The 18855-nt window shown below is 43.0% G+C and overlaps 1 protein-coding gene across 4 annotated transcripts in view; it reads right to left on the bottom strand.

Moving 5' to 3' along the window:
* The window catches only part of THSD1 (thrombospondin type 1 domain containing 1), a 28319-nt gene extending 12100 nt beyond the window's left edge, over positions 1–16219 (bottom strand). For 2 of the 4 annotated variants that reach the window (XM_032874134.1, XM_032874137.1), the window contains exons 1-3: positions 16180–16219; positions 13170–13306; positions 7510–8475 (exon numbers count right to left, since the gene is read on the bottom strand). In XM_032874134.1, coding sequence (XP_032730025.1) covers positions 7510–8475; positions 13170–13227 — 1024 coding nt within the window. In that variant the 5' untranslated portion in view covers positions 13228–13306; positions 16180–16219. The other 2 variants (XM_032874136.1, XM_032874135.1) reach the window with 2 other exon arrangements.
* Positions 16220–18855: the final 2636 nt, after the last annotated feature.

Genomic DNA, 18855 nt, shown 5'->3' with positions numbered 1-18855 from the left:
GAAAAATCTACTGGAAATTCTACCACTGAGAAATCTAAATTGAAAGTTAAACCAATGCATAGTTTATCCTTATGTTCATATTAAGACTACAAAAGGCAGAACTGTAAATACTAAGAATCTTTCTGTTATTCTTTCTTAACTCTTGTTTACTTCACATAAATATAATTTACATAAATATATAGAGTTAGTTGTCAACTGAAAAACAAAAATTCCAATTAGTAGTGGCCAGGAAAAAAATCAAGTTTTAGTAAAAGCATGAATTTTAATGTCAAAATTTACATTCTAAAATGTTGTGCCCTTTTCCCTTGGAAGTAAAATTATGACTTGTAGGACAATCAGTAATAAAAAATAAAGAAACATTTAAGCTACACCTTATGCCCTTTTATTTCTAAATGAAATTAACTGAAGAGCAAACAAAGGAAATCACTCAAAGCAATTAACTAATTTAATAAGGCAATTTTAAAAAAATACCTTGAGTAATTCTATCTGTTCCCTAAAGCTTTCTACCAATAACTTTTTTTTAAGATTTTTTATTTATTTCACAGACAGAGATCACAAGTAGGCATAGATGCAGGCAGAGAGAGAAGGAGAAGCAGGCTCCTTGCCGAACAGAGAGCCCGATGTGGGGCTCGATCCCAGGACCCTGGGATCATGACCTGAGCCGAAGGCAGAGGCTTTAACTCACTGAGCCACACCCAGGCACCCCTCTACCAATAACTTTGAGGTAAATACTAAGCAAATGGAAGGTCATTAGATAACTGTATTTCATTTTTTATTTTATTATTATTATTTATTTAATTATATTAGTTACCATACAGTATTTCATTAGTATTTTTTATTTTTTTAATTTTTTAAAATTTTATTTATTTTATTTGACAGAAAGAGAGAGAGAGAAATCACACGTAGGCAGAGAGGCAGGCAGAGAGAGAGAAAGGGAAGCAGGCTCCCCTCTGAGCAGAGAGCCCGACGCGCGGCTCGATCCCAGGACCCTGAGATCATGACCTAAGCCGAAGGCAGAGGCTTTAACCCACTGAGCCACCCAGACGCCCCTCATTAGTTTTTAATGCAGTGTTCCATAATTCATTGTTTGAGTATAATACCCAGTGCTCATTGAAATATGGGCCCACCTTAATACCCGTCATCAGGCTAAACCATCCTCCAACCCCCCCAAACTATGTTTGCTTCCCAGAGCCCATAGTCTCTCATAGCTTGTCTCCCACTCTGATTCCCCCCTCTTCTTTTTTCCTTTCCTTCTCCTAATGTCCTCCATGCTATTCCTTAGGTTCCACATATAAGTGAAACCGTATGATAATTATCTTTCTCTGCTTGAAATATCACTTAGCATAATCTCCTCCAGTTCCAACCATGTCGATGCTAATGGTGGGTAGTCATCCTTTTTTAGAAATGAAGAGCAAATGACCAATATTCCAAATACTCTTACTTCATGAATGAAAGCTGTTTTGTTTTGCCCTGGTTAAATGTCCATCCAAGCACTCACACTGCATAACAAACCTGTTTGGCCAGGATAAATACTTTTCAGATACTATAGAGGATATTAATTCTGAATGAGCAAAATTTGTCTGGAATAGGAAAAGGGAGATTTATTTACATGCCTCAAGACTATCTGAAAGGGGGCACCTGGGGGGTTCAGTGGGTTAAGCCTCTGCCTTTGGGTCCGGTCGTGATCTCAGGGTCCTGGAATCAAGCCCCACATCAGGCGCTCTGCTCAAGAGGGAGCCTGATTCCTCCTCTCTCTCTGCCTGCTTCTCTGCCTATTTGTGATCTCTGTCTGTCAAATACATAAATAAAATCTTTAAAAAAAAAAAAAAAGGTTGGGGGGACACCTGTGTGGCTCAGTGGGTTAAGTCTCTGCCTTCGGCTCTGGTCGTGATCTCAGGGTCCTGGGATTGAGCCCCGCATCGGGCTCACTGCTCAGCGGGGAGCCTGTTTCCCCCTCTCTGCCTGCCTCTCTGCCTATTTGTGATCTCTCTCTTTCTGCTAAAAATAATAGTAATAATAATAATAAAATCTTAAAAAAAAAAAAAAGACTATCTGAAAGAATACTGCCCCTGAAATATTCACACCTGGAAGACATTTTGCTCAAAAACTAAAGCAACTAAGCAAAACATGCTTATAAGAAAGTTTCTATAGGCAAGAGTGAGTAACTAAAAGCAGCAAATGGAGCAAAGTCACCTGGATAAGCAGTTCAGATTTTCTGTGCACAAAAAAAGGCTCCCTTATACTGGCTGAATCATGCTTATGCCTGAGCCAGTGGATTCCAAAGTGGGTTATGTGTCTCTCAAGAGGGGTGGACAGCACGAGATAAACCAGTGAGATGAGGAGGAAATACTATAACTTCTTTCACTCTAAAAGCTCTATATTGTGTAATACATGAGTTGACAGTTGACTGTACAGGAGGCAGTACAGAATAATGGAAAAAGCCAATCAAACACCAGTAGCCACTTAACCACCATTGACTTCGGGCAAATTACGTAATTTTGTGCCTCCATTTCTTCACCCATGAAAGTGACAAAATAATAAATCTAAACCAAAAGGTTTTTATGAAGATTAAACAGATTAATATTTATAGATCACTTAGAGCAGCACCTGGTACAATGTAATCCACTATATAAACATTAGCTTTATTATGTCAGAGGATCACACCCATTATGTCACATATCCTGAAAGGACATTCCTAAGGAATGCCAAAAGAAGAGTTAACTCTCAGAAGGGTTTACTGTCTCACTTTCAGAAAACCGTGGAGTATTGGAGCATCTAAAGGTCTGCTTATATGAATTTTTAAAATTATGTTTTCCAGTTTTAGGTAAAGTAACTCACAAAGTGGACAAGTAGCTTAAAAAGATTCTGGAAGACAATTAAAGAACACACCACCTGTGAATAGAAAGGAAACGACAGGGTTCATAGTTCTCTTGCTCTTAGTAAAAAGCTCTTGTCAGTCATTTTGAAGGAAAAATAAGGCCATCTAAATACAGAAACAAGATAGTCTAAGAATTTAAATTATCAAGGAAACTATATGTTAAATATATACACTTTTCATTTATCAAAAAAAAAAACACTAAGTTAAAAATAAAACAACTATGTGACTATGACTTTATACCCTCTATCATTAATTATCAAGTTTTATCCTAAATTTAATTACTCTCCTGTCTGAAACCCTTGGGCAGATGTGCTCAGAATTTAGGATTTCTTAATTTATTTTTATAAGATACTAAGTGCTGTGTCCTGTATTACCGTCCTATATTACTAACACTCCCCTGGCAGGATCTCGGGCAGCATCCCATTACCAAACACATTAATATTTCTGCAGAGAAAAGTAGAAACATTCACACTAAGTAGGATAAATGAAGATCATAAAAAATCATTTGTGGCAACATCTATTATATATCATCTATTATATATAATACATATATTTTCTATTTTATATATATTACATAATATATATTATATAAAACCTATTATATATTTATATATTAAGTTGTTATTTACATACTCTCTTAAGGTCTGAAGACATATTTGGAAAAAGAGACAAACATATCAAACACATTACTCCATTTTCAAAAGGAACTAATAAATCAGTGGGGGCAGCGGTTCACACAAGTCATGGTGGGTTCTCTGGGGTCCCTGAATGATACCATCTGCCAAAAAAAGTCAACTGTCAATTTAAGTGGAAAATGAAAAGAAGAGAACAAGATTTAGTTAGAAATGCATAAACTAGAACACAAGAAGGCCTTGAGGTCCCCGTTGCTAGCATAAATGTCGCTGGATAGCTGGAATCAGAGCCACGGGTGGGTGGTCACACTCCTGGGGTCTCCAAGAGCATTAGCCCCTCCAGGCACTGCTTCCAGCCCTGATGCTCAGTTGTGTCGAGTTGCTGCAGGCCATAGGGAACCCCTCACCACCCTCAGCCTGGAAACACAAAGAACCACTCTGCTCTGCCTCTCTCTCGTGTCTTGTCCCTGCTGCTGTGGGGGGAAAACTCAAGTCCTTAGACAAGTAGAAGAATCTGTGGAAACCCCAATAGCTGGGAGAACCACAAAGCAGACCTCCTGCTCCCAATGTGTTTAAACCAATGACCCCAATATCTTTATTTCCCGAGGTTTGCTTCCACTAAATTCAGTTAGATTTTCTTCTCCTAACAAGTAACGTCTTTTGAAAAGGCAAATCTATCTTGAATGATTACATTTCTTTAATACAATTTCTCTTACTACTACCAGCAGCAGCCAAATTTGCGTTCGATTTTCACTTTAATAAAACCTGTATTGAGCACCTATTCATGTGCAGGTAGGCTAAGTGGGTCAAATAAATATCATAAATAGCTTCATGGTAGCATAAGCAGCCTTTTCACACCAAAAGAGCTCCCCCCCAACCCCTGCTGTCAGGAGGATGGTGGGCTTGAGGGTGGGGGGCATGGGGAGAAAGACTTGGAACAAGCCATGACAGAAACAACTGATGCTATGGCAGAGGCATAAAGGATGCTGGGCCGGCTTACAGCAAGGGAATTTAACTAGTGCGGGGTCAAGGAAGAGTAACCCAAGTGGAGACTTGGGGGACAGGTTAATGTCAACCAGGCAAAGGCATGTGGAGATAGCGACTATTGGTTGGGCAGCCTGGCCATAGGGGTCCTGTGGATTCTCATCCTCCTGTCAAGTGAGGTGACTGACAAGTATTTTCTTTTTTAAGATTTTATTTATTTAGGGGTGCATGGGTGGCTCAGTGGGTTAAAGCCTCTGCCTTCAGCTCAGGTCTCTGCTCAGCATGGAGCCTGCTTCCTCTTCTCTCTGCCTGCCTCTCTGCCTACTTGTGATCTCTGTCTGTCAAATAAATAAATAAAATCTTTTTTTTTTAAAGATTTTATTTATTTATTTGACAGAGAGACAGAGAGACACACAAGTAGGCAGAAGGAGAGGGGGAAGCAGGCTCCCCACTGAGCAGAGAGCCCAATGTGGGGCTCGATCCCAGGACCCTGAGACCATGACCTGAGCTGAAGACAAGAGGCTTAACCCACTGAGCCACCCAGGTGCCCTGGCGACCGACAAGTATTAAGCAAGGTGCAGCCTCAGCTGATGTGAATTTTAAATAATCCCTCTGCCTACAGTGACACAGTGAGGTGGACAGTGGCAGGATAGGAATCAATGAGGAATCTGTTGCTATAGGTTAGCTAAGGAATGACGGAGGTTGAAACCAAGATTCAGACACCAAGGAGCCAAAACCCATGGGACTTGGTGATTTATTATTTATAGGAGGTAAAGAAGAAGAGGAAGACCGCTGGGCTTCTGCTTTGAACAATGAAATGGTGGTGAAGTCCTGTACTGAGGGGCAGGTTGTGGGGGTAAGATGATGAGTCTAATTCCTCCGAGATGTCTGAGAGACATGTGAGGGGGGCAGCTATGCAGCAGCACTTAGATGCTGGGGAGAGATACCCCCGTGGAGTGGTCAGTCTCAGAATGGTGCTCACCTAGCAGGTGCATGAAGAGTGAAGAAAGAGGGGCATCTGGGTGGCTCAGTTGGTTAAGTGACTGCCTTCAGCTCAGGTCATGATCCCGAAGTCCCCAGACTGAGTCCTGCATCAGGCTCCTTGCTCAGTGGGAGCCTGCTTCTCCCTCTGACCCTGCCCCCTCTCATGCGCACGCGCTCTCTCTTTCTCTAATAAATAAATAAAATCTTAAAAAAAAAAAAAAGAGTGAAAAAACAGGATCTAGTTTAAGATGTGAAGTGAGCAGTTAACAGATGAGACCAGGTGGTAGAATTGGCCGGCAAGGGAGACCATGAAGGAATAGTCAAGGAAGTGGGAGGTAAGTGAGGAAAAGGTCCAGGGTGATGTCACAGGACTGAGATATTTTTAGGTGTTTCAAGGCTGTTGGCCATGAGCCAGTAAAAGGACTGTTAGAAACAGAGGAGAGAGAGGGGATAACGATTAACAGAGGATTCCTGATAGGAGCAGAGGGACTGGGATCCACAGTGGAGGGGAAGGCTGACCTTGCATTGGAGGGGTGACACTCCTTCCATGGTGACAATAAAGGAGACCAATGGCTGTAGGCTTATAGACATTTTGGTGGGAGGTTGAAGGAGCTCGTTCCTGATGGCCAGGTGCCCTGGGTGGCAGGAGACGAACTCAGCTCTGAGAGTCAAGATGGGGCAGAGGCTGAGGTCTGAGGGGAGCTGTTCTAGAGAACAGGAGCAGAGCTGGTCAGGCAGCATGGAGGGTCCAGCTGAGGGGGGAGGCATAACCCACCTGGATGTGACCGTCCATGCAGCTTGTGTGCCAAAGGTGGCCAGCAGATGGCCGGAATCGTGCATCAGAAGGAAAAGAGGGCAGGGGAGTTTAGGCTCTTGATAGGAGACACGTGATAGGGATGGGCCATGGAATTTAGGCTGGATGGAGAGGTAAATGCAAGCCAGGAGATGACTAGAGGGTGTGGAGAGAGTCAAAGAAAATGGACTTCTAAGGTGAGGAGGTGGGTGAATTTGAAGCAAGAAATTCTTGGAGTTCCAGACACAGTCAGAGGCTTGGGCCCTCGGGGGGCCTGGAGCTTAGCAGGGATGAAGCTATAAGCAAACCAGACAATTTCTGCCAGATGAATCTCTTGCCAAGACCAGGCTTGCACCCAGGAAAAGGAAAAGAACTGCAACGAGGGCCCCGGGGCATGGATGGAATTGTAATAACTCCACTTCTTTGTGATTAGATAGGGCATTACACAAAGAACGTAGAGTGTGAAGTTTGTAGAAATCTTGCTTTGAAATCTCACTTCTACAGAGACTCATTCCGGCAAAGAAGGATGTAATGGGAAAGAGACATGCTCAGCGAGAGGAAGCCAGAAGTCAACCAAATACAATTTGAGATTTAGCTTTGAATTCTGCTCATACCTACCACAGACTTGCCATATGTGTAATAATATAACTTTTTAAGATAAAATGCAATAGAAGCTAAAGTTATTGGTGCCTCCTCTATGCCAGGCATTACGCTGAGAACTGTGCGCACTTATTTCATTCAATTCTCACAACTCTCAGAGGTAGATACTCCTATTATCCCTGTTTCACTAGCAGGGAAACTGAGACCTAGGGAAGTAAGCGGTGAGCTGGGTCTGCTTCCCATGACTCCTAATTTTTCAGATAAGAATAAGGCCATGTAGGATATTATAAGGAGTGAACCAGAAAGATGATGGAACAGTTCACAGAAGATTAAGTTCAACGAAACTCAAAAGAATAATTTTGATTTCATGGAGGCACCAGTTTGATTTAAAAAGTTTCAAAATTTCAGGGGCACCTGGGTGGCTCAGTGGGTTAAAGCCTCTGCCTTCGGCTCAGGTCATGATCCCAGGGTCCTGGGATCTTGCCCCACATTGGGCTCTCTGCTAGGCGGGGAGCCTGCTTCCCTTCCTCTCTCTCTGCCTCTCTCTCTCCCTCTGCCTACTTGTGATCTCTCTCTCTCTCTCTCTGTCAAATAAATAAAATATTAAAAAAAAAAAGTTTCAAAATTTCAATACCAACCTATGTTTCTCTGAATTAACATGCACTCCCTCTCCTTGGCAGAAAAATGGCTTCTGCTTGGAACGCCAAAGTCAAAGCAGTATTTATTCCTCCCCATGTCAAACAAAGTGCAGTTGAATACGGTTCTCCTCTCTCCCAAGGTCAGGCTGTTTTCAGCTAGCTGAATGGTCCTTTCCCCAGGGCGTCTGGGGGCCTCCTTGAAGACCGTGATCACTCCTTGGACAAAGATACACGGTGGGGGCAAGACCGTCACCTCCACCCCAGACTCACACGTGAGTTCTGGTGCCATCACCAGTTTGTATCCAAATTTCTGGGCCAGGTCAATGGGTCCTGTGGAGGTAATGACCGAGTCTCGGCCAAACAGCTTCAGCACCACCGTGACGTAGGCTTCCGGCCCCACGGGCGCACAGCCAAACTGAAGCCACTGACCTTGAGAGAGTTCTGTCCTCTTGCTGGTTCTGATCTCCAGCGGCTGACCTGGACTTGTCCTTGCCTCGGGCAGGCTGTTGGTAAAGATGACGTCCACCAAGACATCAGGCTGGTCCGCAGGGAAGAAGCACAGTGGCTGATGGGTGAAAAGGCCCACCTGGAAGGTGCCTTCTGCCGTCTTGGACGTCCTATTCAAGTCAATGTGAAAGATGGGCCATTCGACCTTGAGAAAGGCTCTTTGCTCCCAGTGGCCGACTTGAGTACCGTTGTCGGCCACCTCCGGAGCCATCATGAACCAGTAGTCTCCAGCCTCCTTGAAGTAGAAGCATTCAAACTCCAATGTGCCCTGGGATTGGTTGGTCAGGAGGTATTTGGCGGTCACCGTCTGATTGGTGCTGGCCTCCAGCAACAGGACAGACACATTCCACAGTGTCCCGTTGGCACCACTGAAACGCCGGAAATCCACAGACACCGTGTTGTTGCTTAGCGCTACATGGCCTGGCTTTCCCAAGAGGAGATGCTCGGCTTCTCCAAGAACTGAAACGAAATGGTCAGAGTCGATTTTACAAAGATATCTCTGAGCGGCACCGGTGACATCGAAGAAAACAGCATTCTGCTCATAAGGAGGATGAGTTTGACCTCGGCCAAAAAGGAGGTGCAATGATGCTGTGAGCCGATCCCGGGAGCTGGGCCCTGTGCGGTTCCCGTTCTAAAGCCGCTCTGGGCCTTGGTCTTCAGCTATTGTGGTTATGTTGAAAGCAACATCTCACAAGCAATACCCTGAATGCACCCCACTCAACAATGTAACACCTTGGCAATGTAACAGTGTAACACCTTGGCAGGGAACAGTCATTTTAATCTGTTAAAATGAAAACAAGCCCCCAAGGACAGCAAACCAGGACTTAATTACAGCTTCAACCTAACCCGGGAATGTGGCCTTGCCACAGTCCATCTCAAATTTCCTGATCTGCACTGGGTTACCTCCTTGATAAAAAAAAAACCTCACTGCCACCTCCCAACCCCCCGCCACCCCAACACACAGAAAGAAGACATCCTGGCCTGAAACATTCCTTTCTGTTCTTTTGCTACTAACTTCTTGCCCCACCCTCCCTCCTATAAAAACCTTCCATTTTGTACAGCTCCACCGGCCACCTATGCTTGCTAGATGGGACGCTGCCCGATTCATGAACTGCTTAATTAAGCCAATTAAGTTAGATCTGCAAATTCACTCAAGTGAGATTTTTTTTCCCCCTTTTTAAATAAAGCATATTCTAGGGGCCCCTGGGTGGCTAAGTCTGCCTTTGGCTCTGGGCCCTACCTCGCATGGAGCTCTCTGCTCAGTGGGGAGCCTGTTTCTCCCTCTCCCTCTGCCTGCTGCCCCCTCCCCCTGCTTGTGCTCTCTGTGTCAAATAAATAAATAAAATCTTTTTTTTTTTAATCATATTTTGGGGGTGCCTGAGTGGCTCAGTGGGTTAAAGCCTCTGCCTTTGGCTCAGGTCATGATCTCAGGGTCCTGGAATCGAGCCCTGCATCGGGCTTTCTGCTCAGCAGGGAGTCTGCTTCCTTCTCTCTCTCTACCTGCCTTTCTGCTTACTTGTGATCTCTGTCAAATAAATAAATGAAATCTTTAAAAAAAAAATCATATCCTGGGGACACGTGTGGCTCAGTTGGTTAAGCATCTGCCTTCGGGTCAGGTCCTGGGATAGAGTCCTATATCAGGCTCCCTGCTCAGGGGGGATCCTGCTTCTCCCTCTCCCTCTGCCCCCCCACCCCCCCATTTTTGCGCTCTCTCTTACTCTGTATCTCAAATTAAAAAAAAAAATCACATTCTGGTGTTTAGATAATTTGGAGGAAATGGATACATAGTAAAGTGAGAAAACCTGATTTAAATGATGCCGTACAAACTGCTCTTGATTCCTTAAAATGGAAGACCCTAAGTATGCTTCAAAGTCATCATTTTCTGATATTCAAGACAAGTACTTAAGCATTTTCACCAGTAATGGAACCAGTGCCGTTGGTTTGTACAAAGCAGAAATTTTTAGATGGATGAGAAATGTTGACACTTTATTCTGCACAGGTCGCCCAAGGGACAGAGTGAATGTTTATGACATACCCAGGCTTGTCCTTGGCAGTTTTAATTACACTGAATCCCAGACCAGCCTAGATGCGATAGATGACTTCTAGCCCACAAGCATCACTCAGTTAACATCAATCCTATCTTTTTAAAAAAGAGACCCATCAGAGCAGCTGAAGTAAAGAGTGGAAAAAACACAGACACACAGGAATCCTTGTTTCTATTTTGAACTCTATCCAAATACATATCAAAGGAGACAGAATTTGGCAGTGCAACAATCAGCTGGCCCATGGCTAGGGTAAGAAACATTTCTAGATTTAAGACACTGCAGGGCTCTTTTGGCTTGAAAAATAACATGTGTAAGTATTAATTTATTATTATTATTATCTTACATAATATACACATATCATACTATATCATATATATGTCCAAAGAGCCTCAGTGTGTTACTTGGGCTGGTCATCTTTAAATATACCCTTGCATGTATTCAGTTAATGATCATTAGAATCAGCATGTGGATATACTGGCACATAGAGGTATTGTTTTGGTTTTAAATAGCTCATCACATCACCCATTTCTTATTTAAGATGACATGAAATAAAATATATGAAACTTGGAAGGACCTGAAATGTTTGATCATCTGCTTGAAAACCATAATAGAATAAAGTTATTTTTCTTTTTTTTTTTTTTCCTTTAGTCAAAACAGAAGCTGCAAGATAGTCCGTTTCGGAGGAGACGAGTTAAGGTTGAGGAAGGTAGCTGATTCTGGGGGAGCCTGTGCCTGGTTCAAGCCCACTCAGCACCTGTTTGTAAACAGCGACCAAAGAGACTCTAACACTCACCGCAGCCCAAGGAAGGAGTTAAGACTGAGAACCAAAGTCAGGTTAATTTGAATCTTACAGGGCAGGATGGTTTTTGATGTACTTTAAGATGGAGACCACACATCACTTAGTTAACTGACAAAGCCTATGGTCCATGATAGGGATAATGGCAGCGGGGGGGGGGGTGCAGATCAGAATCCGGTTTGATGGGCAGCCAATCAATGAAAAAGACACACATGCCCAGGGGCGCCTGGGTGGCTCAGTGGGTTAAGCCACTGCCTTCGGCTCAGGTCATGATCTCAGGGTCCTAGGATCGAGCCCGGCATTGGGCTCTCTGCTCAGCAGGGAGCCTGCTTCCTCCTCTCTCTCTGCCTGCCTCTCTGCCTGCTTGTGATCTCTCTCTGTCAAATAAATAAATAAAATCTTAAAAAAAAAAAAAAGACACACATGCCCACTCAGTAGTGGAGAAAAAAGATACAATTGATGGGTTTCAGCAGCTCAGAGAGAGGGTGTATACTGAAGAGACAATTTGCTACTTCACTACAGAATTCCTGCTTTTATAGACAAGAATACATCCTCATTTAGAAAATAGCAATGTGGGTGTACCACATTCTGGCTCCTACAGTATAGTTTTCTCTACTCTTTCTATTCCGTTCTCCCCTTTCCTTTATTATATTTAAGTAACTGATATCTCGATATAAGCATGTTGCTTAAAAAACAACTGCTAATGGTATATTTTGATCAATATCAAATGGAGAAGTGGGAAAAACCCAGAGCTAGGAAAATATTTCCTTTTCTATTAGCAGCATATCATGTACACTCAACTTCTATGCTCTGTTTTATGCTCGTTGAACTTTTATTCTTATACTCCAATAAGATACTTGCTTTCCACAATGACAAATATCCTTGCAGACTGTGAAAATGGTAAATCCTGAAGTCTTTATCATTACGAAATCCAGGACCTTTTTATAATTTTTTGTATGAGGCTCTTATACGCAGAGTGATCTGTTTTTAAGGAGGGATAAATGATATTAAGATCATTGAACCTCAGATTGATTTTCTTTTTTTTTTTTTTTTAAAGATTTTATTTATTTCTTTGACAGAGAGAGATCACAAGTAGGCAGAGAGGCAGGCAGAGAGAGAGGAAGGGAAGCAGGCTCCCTACTGAGCAGAGAGCCCGATGCGGGACTCGATCCCAGGACCCTGAGATCATGACCTGAGCCGAAGGCAGCGGCTTAACCCACTGAGCCACCCAGGCGCCCCTGACCTCAGATTGATTTTCAACAAATCAAGCATCTTCTTGCTTAAATAAACTTCTTAAAAAGAAAAGGTTGAAGGAGAAGATTCACTGGACAAAATGAACAGTGTACACTCTGGTCCTTAAAAATAATTTTTTTTTATGATTTTTATTTATTTGGCAGAGAGAGAACACAAGCAGGTGGAGAAGCAGGCTCCCTGATTGGCAGGGAACCTGATGCGGGGCTCGATCCCAGGACCCCAGGATCATGACCTGAGCCAAAGACAGACGTGTAACCGGCTGAGGCACACAGGCACCCCTCACTCTGGTCCTTTTAAGTGGATGCTCCCCTGATATCACACAAGCCAGGATTCTCTATCCCTTGGATCACATTTCTTGATCAATTTGAAAACAATTTCCACTCTTAAACAATGGACTGCTTAGAAGACTTTGAAATACTTGGCAATCATCAAAAGAAAAGTAGCAAGCTTTATACTATTGAATCTGCTGGTTCAGCAGTTGTGTAAAACTCTCTGAATAATGAACTGGATTTTTAGTTGAAACAAACTGAATGATGAAGAGTAATAGTGAGCACCTGCTATTTGCTCAAGCAGTCAAGGTGTCTCGCCTTTCTTATTTTATCGTCAATATGATGCCAACAAGAACCTCGTCTAAGGCATACAACTGGCAAGGACTGAAATTTGGACCGGCTCCAAAGATACTGTAACAGCAAACTCTCCAGGAGCGTGAAATCTTACAGAGAATCCCAATTTAAAAAAAATCATTTCACATGTGTGAGTGTTTAAATGTATAATACTGAAGTACTAGGAAATCAGTCAAAGAGAACATAACACATTGTCTCCAGTTTGTTTAAATAAAAGCGACTTGTTTTTTTATTCTTTAAGACTTAAAATATATTTAAAGGGAAATTTTAATCAATAAATACAGAATTTTAAGAGAACCCAGTTTAAAAAGTACTGCACTGTAGCCACTGCACCCCCCCCCCCCCCGAGTCATCAACATCCATGCATTAATATAAACCTCACATTTACATTTCTTCATCGATACTGAGAGCATGAAGCATACTTATGATACTCACCATAGTCACAGAGTACCACCAATAATAGATTTGAAAAGTCTTTCAACATTTGTTTCATTCTGATTAGCAAAATCCCAGGTCTTTGGTCTCCTCATGTCCTTTCTCACATCCAAACTGTGAAATTTTTTCATAAACACCTGAAATTAGAATCCCAAAGAAATGATGCCTCTGTTCAATGTGATTTATAAAATAGTAATCATGCTATGGCAAAACCATTCTAAGAAGTCAAACTTCATAGGTGCTACTGAAAAGAAAATAAGGAGCACTCTAATTTTCCCTGGGGAAATGATTTGTAATTGTACGTGTCCCTTTTGTTACATTACAATGCACCTGTTAAGAATATTCAGGTGTGCTCAACACTGAAATTATCTTTGCAAAACACCAAGCCTCTTATCTTCATAACACATGCTTAAGAGAAGAGTTTGCTATTTGCTAAATTTCATCAAAGCTAAGAGCCAATCTGGATAATACATTTTCACCTGTTTATTTCCTTAGCATTTCATACCTATCAATTTGCTAAAATTCTGCCAGATATTCATTTCGCATCGTGCTGTACAGACCAGGCTCTCTTCTACCAATGGACTTAACAACCACTGTCTTTCTTGCACGAGTGGTATGTTATCTGGATCGCTTCATTTCTTAATGCTTGGGAGCTGTATCAAAACTAGCAAGCCTTTCAAAAAGATACCCAGTGTATTGCAATTAAATGTGAACTCCATGTGATACTGTCTTTCCTCTTTTAGGGGTCTCCAAAGAGAAACAGATAAATAACAATTATCATCTTCAGTTCGTTTTCCAATACTTGTTGCTAAAATCAGTATGCATTGGGACATTGATGATTTCGTGCAGCTATCTTCCCAGACCACCTAAGAGGGCAGGAAAGACCTTGTTGGCCTGTGCTTCAGAATGATTTGTGGGAGGAGACATTTAATTTGATATGAACTGACTATTAGATTGTAGAATAAGAGTCAAAGGCACTTGCCGATTTTTTCATACTAGTCTAATAAGTGAGGGGCTAATAAACATAACCAACTATATATTTTCTTAATATACATTTTACATATCCCCATTACCCACAGTTAATATATTTTAACAAGATACTATACTTCAAATACGTATGTTACATCTCTTCAGAAAAGACAGAAATTACTGAAATTAAAAGGACTGATGAAATAATCAAAAATTCAATGGAAAGAAAACTGATGTGTCTCTATTAGCTTTCTTTCAATGGGAGTTGGTTGAACAAAGGAAACACTGTATTTCCTCAAAGGGAAACAGATTTGAAGTGTAATTAGGCAGATGATTAGCGGGTCCCTCCCCTCTGCTCCCTAACAAAAAAAAGAAAATTCCATTTTTCTGGGATTAGGCATAGACTTGATCCAATCCTTTTCTTGAATTTGGGATGGGAAATGTAGCCAAACACAGCAGGTGAGTATATCCCAGGCAAGCCTAGGCACTTAGGGCAATAAAATGTTTCCTTTTGAGTTTCTGATCTCAGTAATCACAGTAAGGAGAAGTAAGCATTCCCCAGCTCCCAAAAGTTGAACTGGCTCCTCCCAGATTGTTTGCTTTTCCCTGATAACCATTTTTCAAAGAAGACCCAAATCACTACTGATTTTGTGATTGTAACACATTTTTCTTCTAATAAAAATGACCAATAAAACACAGAATAGTGTGATAATCTGTATTTAGAACTGAGTAATAATATAAAATAAACCAGACTACCTAAAAATCACAATATGGCTTTTTAAAAATATTAAGCTTTTGAAAATAAATGCTTAATTTTTACTAGCTCAATTAGTAATTTAAAGACCTGAACAGAATAACCCACAATGGAATAGAATGCTGGATAAAAAGCACTATATTTGGGGAAAGTAAAAAAAAAAAAAAAAAAAAAAAGCTCCTTTTCTTCCTCCCTTCCTCTCTCTCTTTTTACCTTTTTGCTTATTTTCTTCCAACATGTTGTTCCCAATACCAGGACTGGCTACTTACAATGTTTGGCTTGAGAATCGTTTTGAGAAGATAAAAACTTTGGTCTCTTTTATGCACATTTAGAAATACTCCTATATAGCAGTCACACATAAACATGTGCAGAAAGATTCCAAATGCATCAGCTAGAGGGTAAGAGGCAGTCCATTTTCTCAGTGCCTAATGGCATCACGCCAGGCTCAGTTCCTATGTTTTTGCTGAAACCGGCTAAGAAAAATCCCTACAGTGTCTTCATTGCTGCAGAAAAAGAAAAGGAATTAAACTAAAGTCTATTGGGACCAATGATTTATCAAATAAAAGGGAAAACAAAAGGAAGCAAAGTGATTTTGTCCCTTCTGACAAACACAAGCTCGTGCGTATCTATCTACTACTAATATTTATTAGCAGGAAATCCCTAGTTCCAAAGCAGCTCGTGTAAACAGGCTTTATTTATATATTCAGTGCAGTGGGCTCTGCCCTGGTCCCAGGGATTGGATGCAGTTTCCCTAGAGAGGCTGTAGGCTGCCCACTTCTACAGCTTCCCAAAGGCCCGCGAGTCAAGTTCATGCCTGGAAATCTGGCCCTGCCCAAGTAAGTCCTCAGCCCAAAGCTCTCATAAAATGAGGACCGTTTTGAACTTAACTTAAACCTCATAGTTTGTACCCCAGAAAGGATTTCTCTTTGGAAAGAGACAAACTTGTTCTGAAACGCGGAGTACCGTAAGACGCTGTCCTTCAAGGGTCCCCACCGTTCGGGCTCCCCGCCCGTCTGCGGGCAGCCTGTCTCTCGGCAACACCTGCGGAGCCCGGACACCAAGACGCGCAGACGGACGCTTTCTAAAGCGCTTCCCTGGGGCGAAGGCTGAGCCCCCAACGGCGAGGAAGAAGGTGTAGCGCCACCCTGCACTCTCAGCCTGCCGGGAGAGCGGGGCCGACAGGGGCCGGGGGGCACGGTCCGACCCAGCGGAGCCGCGGGGGATCCGCGCCGCACAGCAGCGCCCGAGGGGGCGGGGGTGGGGGTGGGGCGGCAGGCTCTTTCCTACCTCTCGGGACTGGCGGGTGCAGGGGCCGGAGCCGGGGTGAACGAGGCGGCGAGGCGGTGAGGTGGGCAGGCGGGAGGCCTCAGGGGCCGCAAGGTAGCGTGCCGAGCATCCCGCGTCCCGGGACTGCTCGCCCAGGCCGGCGGCGCACGGCTCCGCGGCCCCACCCGGGCCCGCCCCGGACGGCGCGGGGAGGACGGCCCCGGAGGGCGGGGGCCCGTCCGGCTGGCGAAATCAGCCCCGCCCGCTCTGGGCCGCGCAACTTTCCTCCGGCGCGCGGCCGGGGCCGCGGAGTGGGGAGTTGCGGTTGGGGGTGGTGGGGAGAGGGGCCCTCGGGAGCCGGGTACAGCCCCGACGTACACCCACGGCCGGGGCCTGGGCCCAGGGCGAGCCGTAGTTCTCCCCACGTTCCGATCCAATCACTTCTCCCCCCGCGGTCCTTTCTTCTGGCGAACCACAAAAAGTAAACCATCCGAGTGGCCTCACTGGTGGGCTGTAAACTGGGTTGCCCAAATGGCCTTGAAGAGTCTCAAACGAGAACAGTTCAGGCAAAGCGCAACTTCGTTTAGGTTTTTCTTTCCCCACAGCCAGAGCTGGCTAAATTTTAAAAATGACACCTTAATTCGCAAGTGTTACAGTTGTCTTTTTACAAGAATACTGGAGGATAAGAGTTCCACCTTCACAGCCGTGCTTTTCGGTCCACTGTCCTGTGAATACAGTTTACCATTTGCTTTTCTTCTACACAAAACAGCCCATTTAACGGACAGCACTAGTGTGCAGTAATAGAAATCAGAACAGGCGTGGCCTCCAGAGAGCAGGTGACGGGAAAGAGGCCCCAGGGGGATGGCAGATATGTTCTGTTGGCTGGGGTGTTGAGTTATATGGATTTAGCATGCATTTGTTAAAATGCCTCCAACTTAAGATACCTACACTTCACTGTAAATATTACCTCAATTTCTAAAACTTAAAAGTAAAGCATTTGCAGGTTTTTGAACCTATACTTAATCTTTTAAAAGGTAACGCAATTACTCAACTATCCGTTATCAGAGGTTGGCTGAGATAGTGAATTTGCTAAGTACTTATCTCGTCCAATAACTGAAACTAGCAGTACGAATTAAATCCATCCAAGGCTTTACTGACAGAAAGTATCTACTCCAATGTCCATTCGTCAGTACAAGTTGAGATATCTTTTCACATATATGCTACAGTCCTTGGCGTTTTTGAAAGCAAGAGCTCAATAAAGGATGGGGCTTTGGTGAAATAAGTCAATCAGAGAAAGACAATTATATGATTTCTCTGATATGAGGAATCTGAGAGGCTGTGTGGGGGGTGAGGGTGGGGGAGGAGGGAGGAAAGGGCACCAGGGAGGGAGACAAACCATAAGAAACTCTTAATCTCAGGAAACAAACTGAGGGTTGCTGGGCAGTGGAGGGAAAGGATAGGGTGATGGGTGATGGACCTTAGGGAGGGTATGTGCCATGGTGAGTGCTGTGAATTGTGCTAAGACTGATGATTCACAGGACTGTACCCCTGAAACAATACATCACATATTAATACAAAAGTGAAGGGAAAAAAAAAAAAGAATGGGGCTTTGGAGTTAGAGAAAGCTAAGATTAATTCTTGCCCATTTCAGTAACCTTGGCAAATACTTAATCGCTTCTTTCCTCCACTGTAAAAGGCACATAACAGTCGTATGGAAGTTTTGTGATGATTAAGTGAAACATAGAAAACAACTTGCTCTGCATTAACCTCTCAGACATGCCCTCCCTGGAAATCCACCTTTGGGACTTGGGAGGACCTCCAACCAGGTACAAGGGGTTGGATCAATGTGCTGGGACATTTTTTAAATAACAGCTGTAATTTCAATACTTGGTCATTTTTTCCCTTAATTAGAATTCTTGCCAAACTGTGTTTCTGTCTTTATTGCACACTTAAGGCATAATCTTTTCCAAAAGAAGGCGGTGTAGACATGAAGGGAAAAAGCTTCCATGGTCTTGGGATTAACTAAAACAAGCTTCTGTCAAGGTAACTTTAATTCTTTCTGGGTCAGTGACTGGTCTAGTAATCTTGTGCAAACTGTAAACATATTCACTATCTTGCTGGTATCCTTTATATCCATGGAGAGATCCTTTACTTCCTTAGATAATGCTCTGAAAGAAAAGCTTCAACTTATTCATGATTATCAGGACTCAAGGAACAACACAGATGACCCACTTTTCACACTGTAATAACAAGATCTTACATATGTTTCAACCTGACTTTTCTGGATTGCTTCCCACATCGTGGATATGCGCCATGTCATGGAATTTGAATAAGACAGAGTATCTCAGACAGGCTGAGCCCTGACAGGTCTGGTTGAAAAGCCTCTTTGGGTGGATGGTAAAGGACAGATTTAGGTTTGTGAGTCAGTTCACGACACATTATAATCCAAAAATCACTCAAGTATTAATACTCAACTAGGAATCTACCATGTACAATCACTGACCTAGGCCAGAAGAGATTTAAAAGATTCAGTTATGTGACAACCCTTGTACTTTAAATAAACCCAATTCCTCTCTTTTCTTATGGCATTAAGACAAAATATAGTTCCATAAGTGAGACAGATAATATAACTATTACAGAGTTTAGAAATAGTAGAGTTGCGTACTGGAAACAGATTTTTCTAAAGCAGGTGGAAAT

This window comes from Lontra canadensis, unplaced genomic scaffold, assembly GCF_010015895.1.
Source record: "Lontra canadensis isolate GAN:19392208 unplaced genomic scaffold, GSC_riverotter_1.0 scaffold51, whole genome shotgun sequence".
NCBI classification, from domain to species: domain Eukaryota; kingdom Metazoa; phylum Chordata; class Mammalia; order Carnivora; family Mustelidae; genus Lontra; species Lontra canadensis.
The sequence above is the reverse complement of the archived record's forward strand: the minus strand, read 5'-3'. Positions and strand labels throughout refer to the sequence as shown.